General features: G+C 47.4%; 1 protein-coding gene and 1 pseudogene across 4 annotated transcripts in view; one reads left to right on the forward strand and one right to left on the reverse strand.

Annotated features, from left to right (window-relative positions):
- The window catches only part of ATF6 (activating transcription factor 6), a 157,689-nt gene that overhangs the window by 130,430 nt on the left and 7,117 nt on the right, over positions 1-20,142 (reverse strand). For all 4 annotated transcript variants that reach the window (XM_054712282.1, XM_054712281.1, XM_008153159.3 and 1 more), the window contains exons 3-6: positions 10,494-10,570; positions 3,574-3,661; positions 1,950-2,056; positions 200-329 (exon numbers count right to left, since the gene is read on the reverse strand). In XM_054712282.1, coding sequence (XP_054568257.1) covers positions 200-329; positions 1,950-2,056; positions 3,574-3,661; positions 10,494-10,570 — 402 coding nt within the window. The remainder of the gene's footprint in view (positions 1-199; positions 330-1,949; positions 2,057-3,573; positions 3,662-10,493; positions 10,571-20,142) is intronic.
- On the forward strand, positions 9,592-9,712 carry LOC114226930 (U2 spliceosomal RNA; annotated as a pseudogene).

The raw sequence follows: 20,142 nt of genomic DNA on the forward strand, positions 1-20,142 counted from the left end.
TGAGACCACTGTAAAGTCTCTTCTGCCTCTAGAGACAGAGACAACCAAGAAGAGGGCTCCTTCCCTGTCCTCTCCACCTCGTCCTCAGGAGAAGCCACAAGCCAGACCCACAAGCACACGCTCACTCCCGCGGTTCCTCTGAGAGTAGGGCCTGAGCTCAGGCGAGAGCACCGCAGCCCCGAGAGAGAGGGAGGAATACCGGGTTTGCTCCTGGGACCCGTGAGGGGCTGGTCGTCTTTCGGTGGCTCCGCTGAGCAGGGACCATTGGCACCTTCTCCATAGAGGGAAAGGGGAGACATCTGGGAGGCGGAAGATAAATCCAGCTCCTCCTGTAGCAAAAGCAAACACAAATCACCCAGAAGAACACAATCCTTGAGCAGAAAATCACTTAGAAAGAGAGGCAAGACCCACAAAGAAGCAGAGAATTGTTTCCAGACAACTCCTAGCAAAGGTGAGATGTATCAGACCTTTCCACATGAAGTACTGAGACACCACAAATAAAGCGCATTGTCCACCGACACTGAACAACAACAAAGCACAGCTCTCGTTCGGAACGCTCCCAGGGGAGACTGTGAGAAACAAGACTGAAGGGAAGTCGGGCCAGGCCCGAGGGCCCAGCACCGGGCGAATGTGCGTTTCACCCTCGGAAGGGGTGGAAGCCACCGAAGGTTTTAGCAAAGGACTGACACAGCCCGATGCGCGGCTCTGAAGACGTCTGTGAAGATTTCTCTGCTAATGCAGGTCTGGGGAGCAGGGCAGGGAGAGCAGCTGCACTCCTTTGGCCTGATGCCGGCGAGATGCTGAGGGCCTGGCAGAGCCAAGAGGATGAATCCTAGAGACATGGAGTCCACGGAACCATCGGAGTTCCATAAATGACGAGATACAGAGCCTGCCAGATATAATGTGCAAAAATATTCATTTGAGCTGAAACCGGTTTGGCTCAGTGGATAGAGCGTCGGCCTGCGGACTGAAAGGTCCCAGGTTCGATTCCGGTCAAGGGCATGTACCTTGGTTGTGGGCACATCCCCAGTGGGGAGTGTGCAGGAGGCAGCTGATCGATGTTTCTCTCTCATCGATGTTTCTGACTCTCTATCCCTCTCTCTTCCTCTCTGTAAAAAATCAATAAAATATATTTAAAATAAAAAAAAAGAAATATTCATTTGAACTTTTCTTGTTATATTTTCCTTTTCCTCATTCCAAAAAGTACCTAAATCCTTTGGAACTTCCTTTTCCTGGCCTCAGAGCTTTGATCTGGATGGAGAGCACAATCACTTTTAAGGAGCTATCAGACTTCTGTAAAAATCTCAGTCATCTGATGCCCTGGCCAGGTGGCTCAGTTGGCTGGAGTGTTGTCCCCTACACCGAAAGGTCAAGGGTTTGATTCCCAGTCAGGGAACATATCCAGGTTTCGAGTTCGATCACCAGTCGGGAGTGTACAGGAGGCAATTGATCGATGTTTTTCTCTCTCTCTCTCTCTCCCCTCCCCTCCCCCTTTCCCCTCTCTCCACCCCCACCCCTTGCTCTCTCTCTAAAATCAACAAAAACATATCCTCACCAGGATTAAAGAAAAAAACCTTGGTCATCTCAAAGGAAGGCTAGGCATTGCTGAACTAAGAAGACCATTCCTTCCAGGTTCATGGCTGAGGAGTTACAAAAGCAACCATCTCACAGCCTTTAATGTCCTCAGGGGCAGGTGGCAGGCGGCAGGGGAAGATTAGTCGGCAATAAATGAAGAACTCTGAATCCCAGGAAAGGACAATGAGCCAATGGACACAGGGAAGAGGGCAAAACCAGGGAAACTCAGCTTCCGGGATCCCAATGCCCTTCCTCGAGACTCAGTTTCCTCGGGCTCAGAAGAGATAATGAGCTCACTCATTCAATGTGAACCCCCCACACACACCCCTCCACCACTGTCCAGGCAGCACGACAGCCAGGAGACTGCTACTCACGGGGACATGCTGAGTTGAGGAGCAGGAGTCCACTGACTGCGGAGACGGCACCGCGCCGCTGGAGGAGGCCGGAGAAAGCAGCCGAGGTTCTGCCTCAAGATCTTTAACTGAAACACACCGAGTGTAAACTCCGTCAAGTCAGCAGAAGGAAGGAAAAACCTGCTCTTAAAGTTCAACCCGGGAAGCGAAGGTCACCAAAGTTCATTACCGAGTGAAAACCCGAGATGAGAAAGCAGTCTGCCTGTACTCAGACCCTGCCACCTCCCACCCAGGAGGGAGTGAGCTCCCCTCCGTCTGAACCGAGGGGCTCAGGGCTCCTTCAGCAACAGTGCTCCGTGAACTCCTGTGCGTGTGAAGTCAGACGACATGAGACAGCATGTGTGAGGAAGGCAAGCACTGAGAAAGGCCACGTGCAGGCACTCTAGTGGGCAGCCCTCGTCTCCAAGTCACTCCAGACGAGGTCTCCGATGAGTGATTGAAGAAACCTTAAGAGACTTCTAGCCCTGAGATGTCAAGCTGCCTCAGCCTTCAGATCTTCCCGCTGAGGCCTGCATAGCAGGGAGCAGAGACAAGCCCTTGCTGGTGCACCTGTCCAACTCCTGACCCCCAGGTTTGAAAGCCTTGGTTTTAAGCCACTACATTTTAGGGTCATTTATTACATAACTGTGACCAGAACACTGGCCTTGTGCAGCCCACGTGCTCTGAGGGAAGACAGGCATTGAGCAAGATACACAAATACACAACATGAAGGGCCAGGGAAGTGTGGGGAGGGGGGACTCCAGTCTACATGGGGACCTGATTATCTACCCTCTGTCCCCAGCTCCGAGTCCACCTCCTGTGGTCTGAGATGCAAATCACTCCTGCAGGCCCAGCTGGTTTCCGTTAGGGCTGTCAGTAGGGACAGAGGGTTCTTTTCAAGGATTCCGACTGGCAGAAGGGAAAAGGGCTTTTCATCCTTGATCAGCTTCACTGAAGTGACAGCGTGCCGCAGGCCCCAGCTCCTGCCTGCACCCCTGAGCTCCCCTCCCCAGCCAGGGAGTGCCCCTCCTCAGGGGACATAGCCACACACATGGGCCCTACACCAAGTTCCTAAGTGCTGGTAACCCCAAGATTTTTCCTTTGATTCCCTAAGTCTGTCTGGTTCTCAGGTTAATCTCTGTAAGAGAGGCCCGGTGCACAAAATTTGTACACGGGTAGGGTCCCTAGGCCTGGCTGGCAATCAGGGCCGATTGGGGCCTTTCTTCCCCTGGCTGCCAGCCGGGGCCTTCCTTCATTCCACGCTTCCCCCTAGTGGTCAGTGCACATCACAGCAAGCGGTCAAACTCCTGGTCGGACAAACTCCCGAGGGGACAATTTGCATATTAGTCTTTTATTATAAGTCAAAATCAGTATTTCTGAAAGGAATTCTTTACTTGTGTGTGACTGAAACATAACTATGAAATTCTGATCTACGTTATGGCAAGAATTTTATGTGTGCACAGCCATACCAGGAGTAGGACATACAGTCCCTGGAATTTTTTAACCCACCAAGGTAGCCCAATAACCCCACCTCATTTTGACTATTACCAAACCACAAAATAAAGTGAATCCATTTAAAGTTTTTACCAATGAAATACATCATTACCTGTACAGAACTGGTTGTTGATGTCCCAAATGCCTGTCTCCCACGCCATCAAATCCAAATCAAAATCAAGGTTATCAAAACTGTTTTCCTGTAAGTTTCAAAAGATATTAGCAAAGATATTAGAAGAATAAAATGTATACATCTAGAAATCAAACTATTGCTGCAATTTGCCATAAGTAAATTGCTATCACCAAACTTAGTAAAAATAATTTTCTGTCGATCAGTTCACCTTGAACCCTTACCGTGGAGAGGCCAGAGAAACCAATGCAGTTACCAAAGCACAGCAGTAACAGCCGGGGAAGACCCCCAGGCCCCATTCTTTTTAGTGGGGACAGACCATTACAAGAGTCACAAAATATGTCTCTGTCATAAGAGAGATACAGCAAAATAAAGTAAGTTTTCCCGGTGCCATTCAGGAAAAAGACTCAAAGCCAATGCCTACTACAACACCGTCTCTATACACAGTGAAAGAACACAGACATGCAAAAGACCGGCAGGAATCATAGGGCTCTGCTTGAGCCTTCAAATTTACCAAAATAAAGTGGTGATGCAAGAAGGAAGGGCCCACAGGAGGATATGCCACTTTCTTCTTTTTTGGACTGCCCTGTACTTTTCAAATTTCTAAAATTTTTTAACCCTAGAAGGCAGAACCTAGTTTTTCAATCAGGGTCACAAACCTCTAAAAGGGACTCTCAGTCTCTTTTCATTCAGATTATAAAGTTTCCTTTCAGATGAGCACACTCGGGCCATCTGGATCCCCACCCAGTCCATACATAGGAATGGCGCTGCCCCCATGACTTCAGAGCCCTCCTGTGAGCTGGAGGCCAAGGTAGTACCACTGCTATTTACAGTGTCTGGGGCAAAGAGGCAAGAACAGAGTGAACTTAATACACAAACAGTGCGACCAAGTCAAAAGGCAGGCAATAGTAACTCAGTGTGACAGACAATAAAACAGCAATTAGAGAGAAAGTAAGCCTCAACCAAAAAGTAAAGATTAATCTAGTAATTATTAACAATCATTTGTTTATTGATTGATTGATTGATTGATTGACTTCAGAGAGGAAGGGAGAGAAGCACCAATGATAAGAGAGAATCACTGATTGCCTGCCTCCGCCACAACCTGGGCATGTGCCCTGACCAGGAATCAAACCCAGGACCCTTCAGTCCACAGGCCAATGCTCTATCCACTGAGCCAAAAAACTAGGGCATCAATCATCCTAACTAATAAAAGAGTAAAATGTAAATTAGCCATCACTCTGCTACACCCACAAGCCACACCCACCAGCCAATCAGGAGCGAATATGCAAATTAACCCAACCAAGATGGCTGCGGCCACAGAGTGAGCAGGAGGCTTGGGTTTCCCAGGCAATGGAGGAAGCCAAGCTTTCCACATACCCTGGCGGGCCCCAGGCCTCCACTCAAGGCTACAAAGTTTCAATTATAGAAGATAAATAAACCCCAGATACCAGGGCCTCCGCTTGGGTCGCCAGGGGGGCATGGCCGGCCTGCAAACCACCACAGGCCCCTCGCCCAGGCCGCCCCACACCCCAAGGGAACCCCCACCCTGATCCGGGACACCCTTCAGGGCAAACCAGCTGGCCCCCACCCATGCGCCAGGCCTCTATCCTATCTAATAAAAGATTAATATGCAAATTGACCATCACTCAACACACAAGATGGCTGCCCCCATGTGGACAAAAGATGGCCACCACAAGATGGCCAGCAGGGGAGGGCAGTTGGGAGGAACCAGGCCTGCAAGGAGGGCAGTTGTGGGCGATCAGGCCAGCAGTTGGGAGGGACCAGGCCAGCAGAGGAGGGAAGTTGGAGGCAACCGGGCCTGCAGGGAAGGACAGTTAGGGGGGGACCCAGGCCTGCAGGGGAGAGCAGTTAGGGGGGATCAGGCCTGCAGGGAAGAGCAGTTAGGGGTGACTAGGCCTGCAGGGGAGGGCAGTTAGGGACAAACAGGCTGGTAGGGGAGCAGTTAGGCATCAATCAGGCTGGCAGGGGAGTGGTTAGGGGGTGATCAGGCTGGCAGGCAAAAGCGGTTAGGGGCAATCAGGAAGGCAGGCAGGTGAGCAGTTGAGAGCCAGCAGTCCTGGATTGTGAGAGGGATATCCGACTGCCCGTTTAGGCCTGATCCCAGTAGGATCAAATTGGAGAGGGTGCAGGCTGGGCTGAGGGACACACACACACACACACACACACACACACACCTGTGCATGAATTTCATGCACGGGGCCTCTAGTCCTATATAATAAGAGGCTAATATGCAAATCAACCTAACAGCAGAACGATAGGTCGCTATGATGTGCATTGACCACCAGAGGGCAGACACTCAACACAGGAGCTGCCCCCTGGTCGTCAGTGCGATCCCACAGGGGTAGTGCAGCTCAGTCAGGAGCCGGGCTCACATCTGGCGAGCACAGCGGCTTGGCAGGAGCCTTTCCCACCTCCGCTGCAGGCAGGCAGTAAGGATTGCGGGGTCCTGGACAGTGAGAGCCCCGGACTGCAAGAGGGATGTCTGATGTCTCTGCCTGCCAGCTTAAACCCAATCCCCCTAAGCTGGCAGGCAGACATCCCTGAGGGGTCCCGGACTGCGAGAAGGCACAGGCCGGGCTGAGGGACCCCTCCTCCCTCCCTCCTTTCCCCCCACCCCCAGTGTATGAATCTCATGCACCAGCTCTCTAGTTTGGTAATAACTTCTAGAATAACATTTCAAAATGTCTCCCATATGGTTTATTTTTACTGAGAATGTAACAGAGGGAGAAGGGAAACTGCTCTATCACTGAGTAAATACTGTACAAGTTCACATGCGAAGAAGAAAACATGACTTAGGTCATGAAAGAACCACTTTTTAAATCAACCTCCTGTGCTGTTTTCTCTTATTTGCATCCACACATGACAAATTAGGCAGCCCTGTACGTTTAGCACCCAAGCTCCGCACGTCCGAGCCTGCCGCCCGGGCACGAGGCTGCCAAGGCAGTGCTCGCCGACACGCAGGCCCTGCCTGAGACTCTCTCAGTCCAGACAGCATCAGGACAGTGTCTGGTTGGAACCCTCCAGCACGTTTTACGTAAAGGGTTACTACTGGCACGTATGTCCTCTGGCTCCCTGATGACTTCTCCTGTGAAACCCCACTACCGTGTGGCAAGAAGACGGCACAGCCCGACCAGCGTGGCTCAGTGCTGAGCATCGAGACACAATTTACAGCTAGAAAGGGCCCTCAGAAGCCATCACTCCAATCCTCCGTGTAATATTCGAAAAGCGAAGGAACTGAAGACTTGTGTGAGGTAAGAGTGTGAATTATAGTCAGGACCATATTTCTCTGGATCTTTCCAATTTAGGACACTGTTTCTTAATGGTTTTAGGCGGCAGAGGTTGTAAAAGAATATCAGTTGCACAGGCAACCGGCCAACATTAAGTTAATTTAATCAACAGACCACATTCTAAGTGTCTCACAAAACTAATATAAACATTAAATCCCATGCACTGATTACAAAATATATCAAGTGTTTTTACTCTCTTCTTCATAGTAAAACAACCACTAAACCATCTATAAATATAAAAATCCAGCGACCGTTACAGCGGAACAACCAGGACGACCAGAACGACCAGGGGCTATGACACACACTGCAGCAGCCAACCAGCCTGATCCGGGCCAGATCGCCCCAACACCCTGATCAGGGCGGGGCCAGCCGGCCAACCACCTTGGATGGCAGAAATTTGGGGTCTGGGACCTTGGAGTTGCTCGGTCTCAGTCTCGGGCAGCTGCGTGGGCAAAGCTCTCCTTTGGCAGAAGTGGACCCGGGATGAAGGCGCCGGAGTCGGGGAAGGGGTGAGGAGGCTTTCCTGGTGGCCACAGCAGTCCCCGCAGGCCACACACAGCACCCGGGCGTCTGGCCCTGGTTGGAGCAGTGGCAAGAATAGGGGCTGCGGGGTGCAAGGCACAGCGACACACAGCAGCCAGGAGGTACGAGGCCCAATGTGGGCTCTTACCCCGCCCACTGGACCCAGCAGCAGGTGGGCCATGAGGCGCTGGGCCGCAGGTGGGCCATGGTGTGCAGCGAGGCGCTGGGACGCAGGTGGGCCATGGTGTGCAGTGAGGCACTGGGATGCAGGTGGGCCATGCTGTGCAGTGAGGCGCTGGGACGCAGTGGACCATGGTGTGCAGTGAGGCGCTGGGATGCAGGTGGGCCATGGTGTGCAACAAGGTGCTGGGACGCAGGTGGGCCATGGTGTGCAGCGAGGCGCTGGGACGCAGGTGGGCCATGGTGTGCAGTGAGGCGCTGGGATGCAGGTGGGCCATGCTGTGCAGTGAGGCGCTGGGATGCAGGTGGGCCATGCTGTGCAGTGAGGCGCTGGGATGCAGGTGGGCCATGCTGTGCAGTGAGGCGCTGGGACGCAGTGGACCATGGTGTGCAGTGAGGCGCTGGGACACAGGTGGGCCATGGTGTGCAGCGAGTCGCTGGGACGCAAATGGGAGGGGAAGCCAGCCAGGAGGGCAAGGCCCTGTGCCAGACAGAGCCCCGAGTGGCCTGGGCGGGGCCGGAGCTGGAAACCCTGGCGAGATGAGCGGGACTGCACCCCTGTGCCTTTTTGGCCTTGGCCTTGGAATTCTGCGGGCAACCAGTGTACTGCCTACCACATGTTGGAGGTCAGCCCCGCTTCGAGAGAGAGGACGTGGCGGGAAGTGGCAAGGCCACGGGAGGGATGGGAAATGCTGTGGCCGTCTTCGGGAAACACGGCTGCCACGGTCTCAGTAACTATGAACTGATCATCTTTGGTCTTGGTGCCACAGAAGAGGAAGCTGAGACTCAAAGAAGGGAGCCTTCCACAACACCTCACCCCTTCTCAGCCCTGACCCTGTGCAGCATTGCTTTCGTTCAAAGCACAGGAGCCAAAATGCTTTTAGATCTTTGCTGTTAGGCAGGAAAGAATTTAGCACAGGGAATCGGTGCTTGGGAAATCATCGGAAAGCTGGAGGAGTGGGTATTAGGCTGGGCCCCCAGGAAAGACCCCTGCCCAGCAGGAGGAGCTGCCCCCTCAGCCACAACTGAATTCTGGGACACTCTGGCACAGCTGTGACCCGGGGATCAGGAAACTGCTGCCCCTGCAAGTGCCCTCCAGCTCCCACAAAACAGGTCCCTGGGCACTGCCTCTGCCACAACTGCCTGTGCACAGCCTGGATTCCGCTGCAGGAAACCTCCACATCTCTGCAAACATGACACCAGCAGCAAACAGCCCAAACCGCGGGAAGATGCCCCTGCCCCACGTCTGCCGTCAAAATATTGTGCAAGCGCATCCAATCGGCAGAAACGAATTCATATCCAGAAACCTCGCTGCAAAGGAGTCTGGGCAGTTTCAGACATTCGTCTAGGACTGAGATCTTGGCAATGTACCTCATGTGCCTGGTATTGATAAAAATGGGGCCTGGCTGGTGGGGCTCAGTGTTTGAGCATCCATCTATGAACCAGGAGGTCACAATATGATTCCCGGTCAGGTTTTGGGCTCAATTCTCACTAGGGGGATGCAGGAGGCAGCTGATCAACGATTCTTTCTCATCATTGATGTGTCTATCTATCTCTCCTTCTCCCTTCCTCTAAAATCAATAAATATTTTTTAAATGGGGTCATGCTGTATATATATGTGTTATAACGAGTTTTTCACTTCATAGATCACTAATGTCTGTCCTGTTAAAACCATACTTATAGAACATTATTTATTTATCATTTATTTTAATTGATCTCAGAGAAAAGAAGGGAGAGAGAAACATCGTTCCATTGTTTCCTGCAATCACTGGACTGGTATTGAATCTGCAACCTGGGCGTGTGCCCTGACTGGCAATCGATCCACCACTTTCTGGTGTATGGGACGATGCTATGCTGGTATCCTGACCCAAATTCCAGCCTCCAGAACTGTGAGAAAAATACATTTCTGTTGTTTAAGTCACACAAATTTATGATATTTTGTTATGGACATCTGAGCTGACTAATCCTGTATATTAAAAGCACAGCGATTATCGCTTCTCAGCCTTTTGTCTAAGATCAAGTGTAGTATCTGTTCTTATCAGTTTAAAAGCACAGCGACTAAATGGCAGAATGACTGGAACGACCACGGCCCCTCGCCCCGGGCAGTCCCTCCCCTAATCGGCCTCCAGCGGGGCGGGCCGACTGGACCCCACCAGTGCACAAATTCATGCACCAGGCCTCTAGTTCTTTGAGAAATATCTGAGAAACCCACTGAGAAAGCATACATATTTTTATACTCAGGTTAATAAGGGCTTAAAAAATAAGTGATAAATATCCAATCCAATTGATGTGTACATAAAATCACTCTGTTCACACGAATTACTTCCCAACTGAAACAGCACCGCATCCGTTAAAGAATAAGACAAATAAAAGTTCTCTTGGCCAGTGTGCTGTGTGCTAACACAAATGTTCAAATCCAGAAAAGAAAACCTAAGGTGTTTTTGAGGACTCAAAGTTCTACAATAGCTTTTACACAGACTCCCACCCACTCAAAGGCAAAAAGTAAGGAGACAGCCAGGTGTCCGAGCATTCTCCACTACAGATACATAACCTTCAAAAAGCAAGTTCTGTTGACTGGTCTGTGGCTCCATCACCATCCCCCTGGTGCAGCAAGTTTCCTATAGAAACCAAGAAGCAGGCAGCAAAGGGACTTTCCTAAGGTCACCCACCCCTGAGCCAAATGTGGACTTAGAATACAAGTCTTCTCACACCAAGACCAATGCACTTTCTACAACCCTAAATATACTGACTAGAAAATGGCTACTAACTATCATACTTAAAGTTACTTAAACTTAGCTAGTCTAAACCTGTTATCCTGAAACCTTCTTGCAATAACTAGGGTAGAACTGAAATATCACACCCTTCACTGCTTCTCCTCTCGTGGGTACTTACCGGAGCTTCATTTGCTGCCCCCAAGTGCAGGTCTTCGGAGTCTGTGAAATAACCAAGTTCAGCAAACAAAGCAGAACCTTAGAAGAAAAGAACAGAGATGAACTGTCAATTCCATGTTCTGACCCATGGATAACCACAGTATCCCTATGCCAGATCTCTTAGGCATAGGCTCATGGAGCTGGCATTACTATTATTGGTAACTAGAGGCCTGGTGCACGAAATTTGTGCACGGGGGAGAGGGGTCCCTCAGCCTGGACTGCACCCTCTCCAATCTGGAACCCCTCGGGAGATGTCTGACTGCCTCTCGCAATCCGGGACCTCTGGCTCCTAACTGCTTGCCTGCCTGCCTGCCTGCCTGCCTGATCGCCCCCAGCTCCTCTGCTTACCTTCCTGATCACCCCTAACCACCTCTGCCTGCCTGATTGCCCCTAACACCTCTGCCTGCCTGCCTGATTGTCCCTAACTGCTCCCCTACCAGCCTGCTCACCCCTAACTGCTCCCCTGCTGGCCTGATGGCCCCTAACCACCTCTGCCTCACCCCCCACCCAGGACCCAGGATTCCCTCCTTCAGCCAGTCACAGGCACCCCTCCCATGGCCTTCCCTCCCTCTGGCCGGCCACAGGCCGGCCACAGCCGCAGGGGACCATGGGCGGGCAGTTTTTCCCTCTCCAGGGCTGCAGCTGCAGGCGCTGGCGCCCAGGACCACAGGGCAAGCGGTTTGTCCCTCTCCTGGGCCGCAGCCCCAGCCACTGGCGCCCGGGACTATGGGGCGGGCGGCTTGTGCCTCTCCCGGGCCAGGCCGCAGGTGCAGGCACAGCCACTGGCACCCGGAACCACCAGGAGTGCAGCTTGTCCCTCTCCTGGGCTGTAGGCGCAGGCGCAGCCGCTGGCCCCCAGGACCACGGGGCGGGCGGCTTGTCCCTCTCCTGAGCCGCAGCCTGGCTGATCCCCATTCCTCTCTCGCAAGCTCATTTGTGCCTGGCTGGTCCCCATTCATCTCTCCCCGGTGTTGAGTGTCGGAGCCACTACGGTGTGATAGCATGAGGGTGTGATGACCATTTGCATGTTAGCTCTTTATTATATAGGATACTATCATCAATTACTAGCCTATCTAATAAAGAGGGAGTATGCTAATTGACTGTCATGCCCTCACAAAGATGGCGGTGCCCACAGCCAATAAGGAGGGAATATGCTAATTGACTGCTACACCCTCAAAGATGGCAGTGCCCACAGTCACAAGATGGAGGCACCCAGTCCCTTCAGCCCTGCCCGGGCGGCAGGTGCAAGATGAGGCTGGAAAATGTTGTTGTGACAAAAGATAAGGAAATTCTCAGAGAATGATGAGAGCATTGAGAGCATGTCAAAAGAAGAAAGAGCTGATATGAACGGACTCCCACTGGTCAAATCTGGGAAAATCTGGCATCAAAGTAAAATGAGCGTAATCACAACCCACTGAATCAAACAGGAGTCAGTGAGTCACAACGGAGGCTCGTCTCACAGTACAACGTCCATTACAAATGGAGACAATGGCAGAGATGGCCCACTCGGTATTACAGGGGGAGCTGGTGGAGGCTGCAGTTAGCAATGGAGACCAGGGGGCAGGCTTACTAAGGAACAGGAAATTGGCATCATGGCAATTTGTCTCCCCCAAACAGTGACTTAACAGTGGAGAAACCGCCGAAACCGGTTTGGCTCAGTGGATAGAGCGTCGGCCTGTGGACTGAAAGGTCCCAGGTTCGATTCCGGTCAAGGGCATGTACCTTGGTTACGGGCACATCCCCAGTGGAGGGTGTGCAAGAGGCAGCTGATCAATGTTTCTAACTCTCTATCCCTCTCCTTTCCTCTCTGTAAAAAATCAATAAAATATATCAAAAATAAAAAAAACAGTGGAGAAACCTGGCAGATACCAGCCTGACTTTACAGTCAGGGTGACGGTCACCGCCCGCCGGGACAGGTCCGCGGCGTATGCCTCCAGATGCAATGCACTGAGAGGAGCACAGTGCCGGGTCCTAGCAGCCCACCATGACACACACCTGACTCTGATCACCAGGAGACAGTGGACAGACCCAGGGTGAGGGTCACCTGATAGAATAAAAGACCGTGCTCTTTAAGACTGTCAAGGCCCCGAGAGACAGGAAAAGACTAAGCAACCATCCAGGCAACTGAAAGCAATGCATGTTTGCAGAGAGAACCCTGGTCAAGAAAGGAGAAAGCCACTATTACGACAGATGGCCAAATCTGAATGGTGGCTGTGGACTGGACAGCAATCCTGTACCAATGTTTATGTCCTGGCGGGAAGGAGTGTTTGGTAGGAATACAGGAGTATCCCTGTTTGGGGAGAGGGAGTATACACTGCAGTGTTTAGGGGTAATGGGTCAACACATCCCTCGAGAGAGAAATGGGGCAAATGCGGTGAAATTTAATAATTAGGGGATCTGTGTGAAGTGGTATTTACACAAATGCAAGGAAGGGGCAGGGAGAGAGGGCAGGAGGAGAGGGAAGACACATGGACGCCTTCATAAGCACATGACAAGATGCTCCATATCACCTCTCATCAGAGAAAGGCAGATTCAAGCTGCAATGATACCATGGCACACTTACTAGAATGGCTAACACCCAAAGCACTGACAACACCCAGTGCTGGCAAGGATGTGAAACAACAGGACTCTCGTTCATTTCTGATGAGAATGCAAAATGGTGCAGCCACTTCCAAGACAGTTTGGAAATTTCTTACAAAACTAAGCGTACTCTTACCATTTGACCCAGCAATCATGCTTCTGGTATTTACTCAAATGATCTAAAACCTTACCTCCACACAAAAACCTGCACGTGAATATTTACAGCAGCTTTATATGTAACTGTCAGTATTTTAAACCAACCAAGATGTCCTTCAACAGGGAAATGGATATACAAACTGTGTCTTATGCACCACCAAAATCTAGCCATTGAAGTACTAACCCCAATATGACTGCATCAGAGACAGGTGGTTGTCCGGAGCCAAGAGTTGATTAAAGGGTTAACTCTGACCTTACTTTAGCAAGTTATCTAAACAGAAACTCACAGAAACCAGGCCCACCTCCTCTCTCTGAGAACAAAGCATTCTTTCCTTAGTTACCCTTTAACTGCCAAATTCTTTATCTAGTCAGCCCCCTTTACAACCTTAGTTAATTATCTAAGTCCACATGATCCCTTCAGCCCCCATCTCCCCTAAGACATCCCCCCTTCTAGAAATCACATATAAGGAGTGCTGTAAAAATAAAATTTCGAGGCTTGATCAGAAACCCGTTTGTCTTGCCTCCTTTCTCTGCGTCCCTTGTCTGTTTTCATTCCCTTAGGTGCGCTGCCTCGGTACCCCCGTTAGAAGACCCCGCAGGTCGGGGAAATATTGGCGCCCAGACGTGGGGCACGAGAGTGGCTCTCCGGGGAACATCTGCACATCGGTCCGGCCGGACACCCTCTTGAGTCGCCGCGGAACGCCGCGAGTGAAGATTCTGTCACTTGATCGCCGCGGAGCTGCCCGTCCGTGAGTATGATCTGATTGTAGTTGAGTTTTACAGATGATCTTTTCAGACAAGATTTCAGAGAGAGTGAATTCCTTGTGAGAATGAGTTTTTGTGCCCTTTGACGGATTTCCTACACTTTGAGCTTCTCGATTCAACCTCCAGTCCGCTAATAAGCACTCGTCTCGCCGATCCGGGAAGGTTTAAAGGTACCGCGATCTGGCCGAGCGAGAACTCTGAATCACCCTGAGGAGTAATTTGTCTCTGGTTGGTTCCTCGCCACGTCTCTCGCAAACCCTGAGCTCGCTCTGTCTTAGTGGTCGCTAACCTGGCATGGGGCTTATACATCCCGACCTATGATACGCGAGCAGGGGCCTTTGGGCAAACAGAGATTGTTGACGAGACAACTGTCCTAGGCAACGGAAACTCAGGGCTGACCTGGCACGGGCTTTATACGTCCCAGAGGCTTACGCGGAGGAGGCAAAGAATTGAGAAGCTCCCACATCAACATAGGCACCTCTCAGTTCTCACAAGGTATTCCTCGGTGGGCTCAAGGAGTCCCCTCAGGACGCGAGGAGTAAGGGTAAAAAGAAAGGCATGTCCCTGGTTTCCACTAGTGGGCACCATCGATTCAAAGCGATGGAAAAGAGTGGGCGACGCCCTTCAGGATTATTAGGAGACTTTTGGCCCAGAGAAAATTCCCATACCCGCCCTCGGCTTGTCCGTCGGTCGCGGTAAAAATGCCAGAAAACCCACCTCAAAAGGATCTTATGGAAGAAATCAAAGAAACTCATCCTACCCCTAGCACTCAGGTCCCCGGTATCTATCCCTCACTTAAAGGTTTAAATAAGATCCCCTTAGATGATAAACTCTCCCCGGAAGATCAGCAACTGCCAATCTTTTTCTTTCCTTAATAATAAATAAAGAAATAAAAATAAAAATTGCAAAATAAATAAAATAAAAACAGATGCCAGACCATTACTGAATCTTCCCCCTAAGAAGGTGGTGGGGGAAGGGAGACACGTGGCGATCCAATATGGACGCCACTCCCCAAGAAAGCCACTTTGAAAGGCCTCATCTTCGCCATCTTTATTTATTTTCCAGCTAATGGCTTAAAGCTTTTACAAATTCATAAATGCATCCGGGATTTCTGTGCACATGTAGAGGGAAAAGGCCAGTTTAAAAACGAGTGCGCATAGTTTTGAGCTGAACTTAACTCTTTGCTGTGTACAGAATAAAAACCCGAGACTGTTTTGGCCTTGAGAATGGCGGAGATGAACCGGAGAAAGAAATACAGACTAGTTCCCCAAGGCCATCTAAGATAGCTCTTTTGAAGTTTCCCGCCCGAGGCAGGTAACCAGCAAGTAAATAGTCAAGTTTACATATGAATGGCTGAGAATTTGCTTCTTGACTTCCCCAGCAGGAAAATTGTGACCTTTTGAAATTTAGTGGCTGGGCCAAGCCTATCGGCTGGAAATTTAAAAGAACTTGGAAGTTTACTAAAGCAAATGATAAATTTAAATTAAATGTATTGAAATTGATAATACTGAAATGTTGATCTAAGTATGCCTAGTATGAAGTCTAGATGTTGTAAGTTAACCTATTAATTGAATATGCCTTATATTTTATGTGAAATGTATCCTTAACAATGTAAAAATATTATTGATTTGAGAAATGCTAAGTATTTAATTTTGCTAAGATTTAAAACTCTGAAAGTTTAAGGTCTCTTTTTTCTTCATTACAAGGTTTTAAAGCTACACCCTTTTTTATGGAGGGAGGGATGGACACGCCCTTCCCCTAGCATGCAGGTAGGCTGGTTCCCGCCAGCGGCCATTTTTAAAGAATGTTCATTTGCATTTCAATGGCTACACCTTTTGCTAGCTGACCTTCCCAGAAAAGGTCAAATGGTTTTTCCTGAAAAGGTGGCTCATATTTAAAATCAGCTTTCCACCAGTAGTCATTTTTTAATACTTATAAGTTTGCTTCTCAGTTTCCCTAGGCAGAAATAACATGGTTTAAAGTTGACTATTAGATTTTAAAATTTATTCTTAAAGCTATAAAGGTGTTATTAATCTAAGAACTGCAAATATTTGACTTGCAAGCTCTGAAAGTTTAAGATTCAGATTGAATTGTGAGAAATTATAGAATTGTGGTAACTAAATGCCTAGAGTATTGCAACTTAATTTTTGAGAAAATAAAATGTTTTCTCTTAAATAATTAGAAATTCAAAATATGTTACTTCTTGGTCTGATTTTAAAAAGGAAATTCTGTGATATAGTTTAAATTTAATTGACATTCTTTAAGATAATTTAAGTATATAATCTTTAAATCATATATATTATATATTTGATCTTTCCAGGTGTATTTCAAGGTTTTGAGAATGGCTTTTGAGACATTTCACTGGGCCCTTGAGGTGTATTTCAAAAGTCTATTCTCTCTTAAAATAAATATTTTTTTAATTAAACCGATTGATACTTGAAGTTGCATGGAAAGCTTTATCAAATAAAAATTAATTAATATATTTTACTTACATAGACATATATTAAATGTTATGGAAGTTTTTACCTGTAAGAAGGGTAAAAACAATATGTTTCTTAAATATAGCCAAAATTTTCAAAAGCAGTAGAATTTCATAGAAAGACAAAAGCCTCAAGTAGCCTGCATTTTTGTATGGGCTGGAGGTGGGACACTGCTTATGCTTTTGGATCAGACCAATAAAGTATCAAATAAGTTTAATGAATAAGTTTCTTTGCCTTTTTAAATTAAAGATACCTACTTAAGTTACCTTATAAATTGGATTTTTAAAATATAATCAATGTCGCATATAAATTAAGTTACATGAGAAGCCAATGTTTTTATAAGTAGTTGAATCCTGACTCGTAGTAGCCTGCATTCTTAATTAAGCTAGAGGAGGAGCAACATTTGCGGCTCGTGAGGCAGCCGCCATCTTGCCTACCCCTCTGGCCATGTGGTTACTGCCCGCCATCTTGAAATAACAAAGGCCAACCCCTTTCTTTAAATAAGCCTATGTCTTTATAAGCAATTTAAATAAATCTTTTAAGAAAGTTACTGAAGCCTTCCCATGATCCCTCTGTATATGCAAATAAGCCTAAGAGGATACTTTAAAAATATAATTATAAATTTAATAAAAATAAGAAATTAAAAATTTTAAATTCTCTTTCTCTAGTATTTCCAGTGTAAACTAAGATTATTGTTAAAATGTTAAATCTCAAAGTAAATTAGTAGTCAGCCTTACTGAAGAGTACTTGTAATATAGCTAGCTAGTCGCTTGAAGCTCACCTTTCAAGCTGTAACCATACAGATTGCTTGTTTTAAAAAGAAAGAGATTCTTAGGTGAAACTCTGTAGCCTGAAAATTATTTTGGAAGGAAATAAAGAGAGGTTTTCTTCAAATATCATAGAGATTGTAATTGATAACCAATGCATTAGGCCTCAGAAGGTGGAGATAAGAAAAGATTAAATTACTTTTAGAAATTATTAGGAGACTTTAACTGGTTAAAACCTTTTCTATACAAAAAGAAATTGATAGCCAGTTTGAGATTGAATTGCCATGGCCTAGAACAAAGAATATTCTTACATGATATTTTACAATTTCATTATAATTTTTGATATTTTACAACAGCATATTGTACAATTATCCCAAACTTACAAATTAATTCTTTGAATGTTTGGCAGCAATTTATAAGGATATGAAAGGATTTAATCCCTTCCACTGTGTGGAAGGCCCCCTAGGAAAGCATTTGAGCATTCTATATTGGCCCTTCTTGCTCCTTTTGCCAAGAGGACCCTCTTCTCACAATCCAATTGCCCAAAGCTGTTGCCTGAGTTTTCAGTTCATGCTGAGGTTGAAGCCTCATAGTGGCTGGTACCATGGATCTGTCTCTTGCACAATGGCGTGAGCTGGGTACCCCAAGATCTGTGATCAATGCCGGGGCCCCACCAGCAGGCAAGGGGATCCCAAGGCAGGTGCTGGGCATGGAGGCCATAGGGGCATAGGATACCAAGGAGACAAAACTGAACCTCACATCACCCTGCTTGGCCCCGGAGGATGGCTGGTTAGTCAAAGACGGGTAAGATTCCTCAAGGGAGGAACAACCTAAGACAGGCACAGTCGCAGAGGGGCCATCAGGAGAGAACTTGGGGGTCAACAGAGGTGGGGCACAGAACCTCACCCCCCAACATTGCAGAGGCTTGAACACTCGCCCCTTCTGAGGGAGTTCTCCTGCCCCATGGCTGCTTCGCGCTTCCCATGCCCAGCTCAGATCGGGACCCAGGGAACATACAGAGACTTGGCCCAGCTCAGATCTGGAAGAGACCCAGATAACAAGAGACTTGGCCTAGCTTGGATTGGGACCCAGGCAACAGAGAGTTGGCCAATGGCAGCTGCCCTATGTCTAAATCTAGCCTAGCACCAGGAATGCTCAGGGCTTTCTCAAGGATGCAAAATAATCCTTTCCATTAATATTTACAGAGTAAACTAAGATTGTTGTTAAAGTATTAAATTTGACAGTAAGATAATGAAGTTTTCAAATTAATGTAATTAACTAAATCAAATAAGTGAATATTCAAGAAAATTTAATTGTACAAAAGCTGTTCCTAAAGTATTAACTAAAATTTCTATTGATAGTTCATTTCATGGTAAAATTACTTAACATGCAATGAACCTAAAGCAGTCACATTTTTGTGCAAAAAAAATTAAAGTTATCAAGACTGCATTATAAAAATCTTCCAAAGCCTCCTAATAATTAAATAAAAATAAGGGAGGATAGTGGAGTAATATTCTGTAAGGAAAAATATCCTGAAAGTAAATTACATCTAGAAATTTTTTACTTTGAAAATTAATTTTTATTTGTAATGCAAACAGCAAGACACCCATTAAAAACACACATGGTGTCAAAAATATACCAAAGGAAAATTGTTTGGGCAAAAATCAAAGTCTAATTTATAGAAAAGAATTCTTTATTAACCTTTGGTCGAGAATATGTTTATATTTCCAGAAAACTCCAAAGCCCATATGGATTCCTGCAACAACAGATCTCAGAGAGGACCTGATAGGACTACTGCAGCCACAGAATAAGCAGTGGCCCCTGAAAATAGGAGAAATAATCCAGAAATAAAAATAGTGAAGATGCCTTGCCATGCTAGCAGTCAGCACCTGTGCATTGCTGCAGGTTGACCAAGGGCAAGGAAGGTCGGTGTGCATGCTTCCAGACCATGTGTGCACACCCTTCTGCATATAAGTCAATGTTTGATGTTTTGTGTTTTTACCAGGACCCCTGACTTGAGGGTCTTGCTTTATTTCTAACACAGGGAATGGTATTAACTGCCACATTAAAAGAAATTGTTATACCTCAGGCATTAACCATTTTTATAGATGGATCCAGTTCTAGAAAGGCTGGATCTACTGCAGCAGGAGAGCAAATATCTTTCAAGCTTTTTATATTTCAGTAGAAATACAAGCTCTTATTTATACCTTAACAGATTTTGCTACAGAGCCCATCAACCTATAGTAATAGTGCTTATGTGGTAAGTATGACCAAATCTATTGTAACAGCTACTATAGGGCACACTAATTCAGAGGAACTTTTCATTTAATTTTCAGCCTTTAAAATGTTATTAGAGAAGGACAATGTCCATGTTTTATTGGAAGCAATGTCCTCAATGTGTTATCCACCTCTCTGTGCCAACTTTAGGGGGTAAATCCCCGAGGACTTAAACCTAATCAAATTGACAAGATAGATGTTACTCAATTGTGGAAAGAGCCAATCGTACTCTTAAAATCATTTATTAAAACAAAAAGGGGGAGATAGGTGTTATGTGTCACCTCTAAAGAGGCTCAGTCAAACCTTTTATACTTTAAAAAAAAAAAAAAATTTTAATGCAAAGGATTGTAAAGCAGGTGAAAGGCATCAGGCCTCCTGTACAATAGCCTCCACTGAGTCAGCTAGGTGAAAGGAATCATAAACCAGATAAGAGTTTTATCAGATTCAGTAATAATGTGGGGAAGAGGTTGTGTTTTATATCTTTTCAGAAGGAGCAATGCAGCCAATTCGGGTGCCAGAGCATTATGTCTGTCACCACAATGGACCCAGAGAAGCCCCTATGTCCTGCCCCCAGGAACGATGCTGC

The sequence above is a fragment of the Eptesicus fuscus genome, chromosome 22, assembly GCF_027574615.1.
Source record: "Eptesicus fuscus isolate TK198812 chromosome 22, DD_ASM_mEF_20220401, whole genome shotgun sequence".
Classification (NCBI taxonomy): Eukaryota; Metazoa; Chordata; class Mammalia; order Chiroptera; family Vespertilionidae; genus Eptesicus; species Eptesicus fuscus.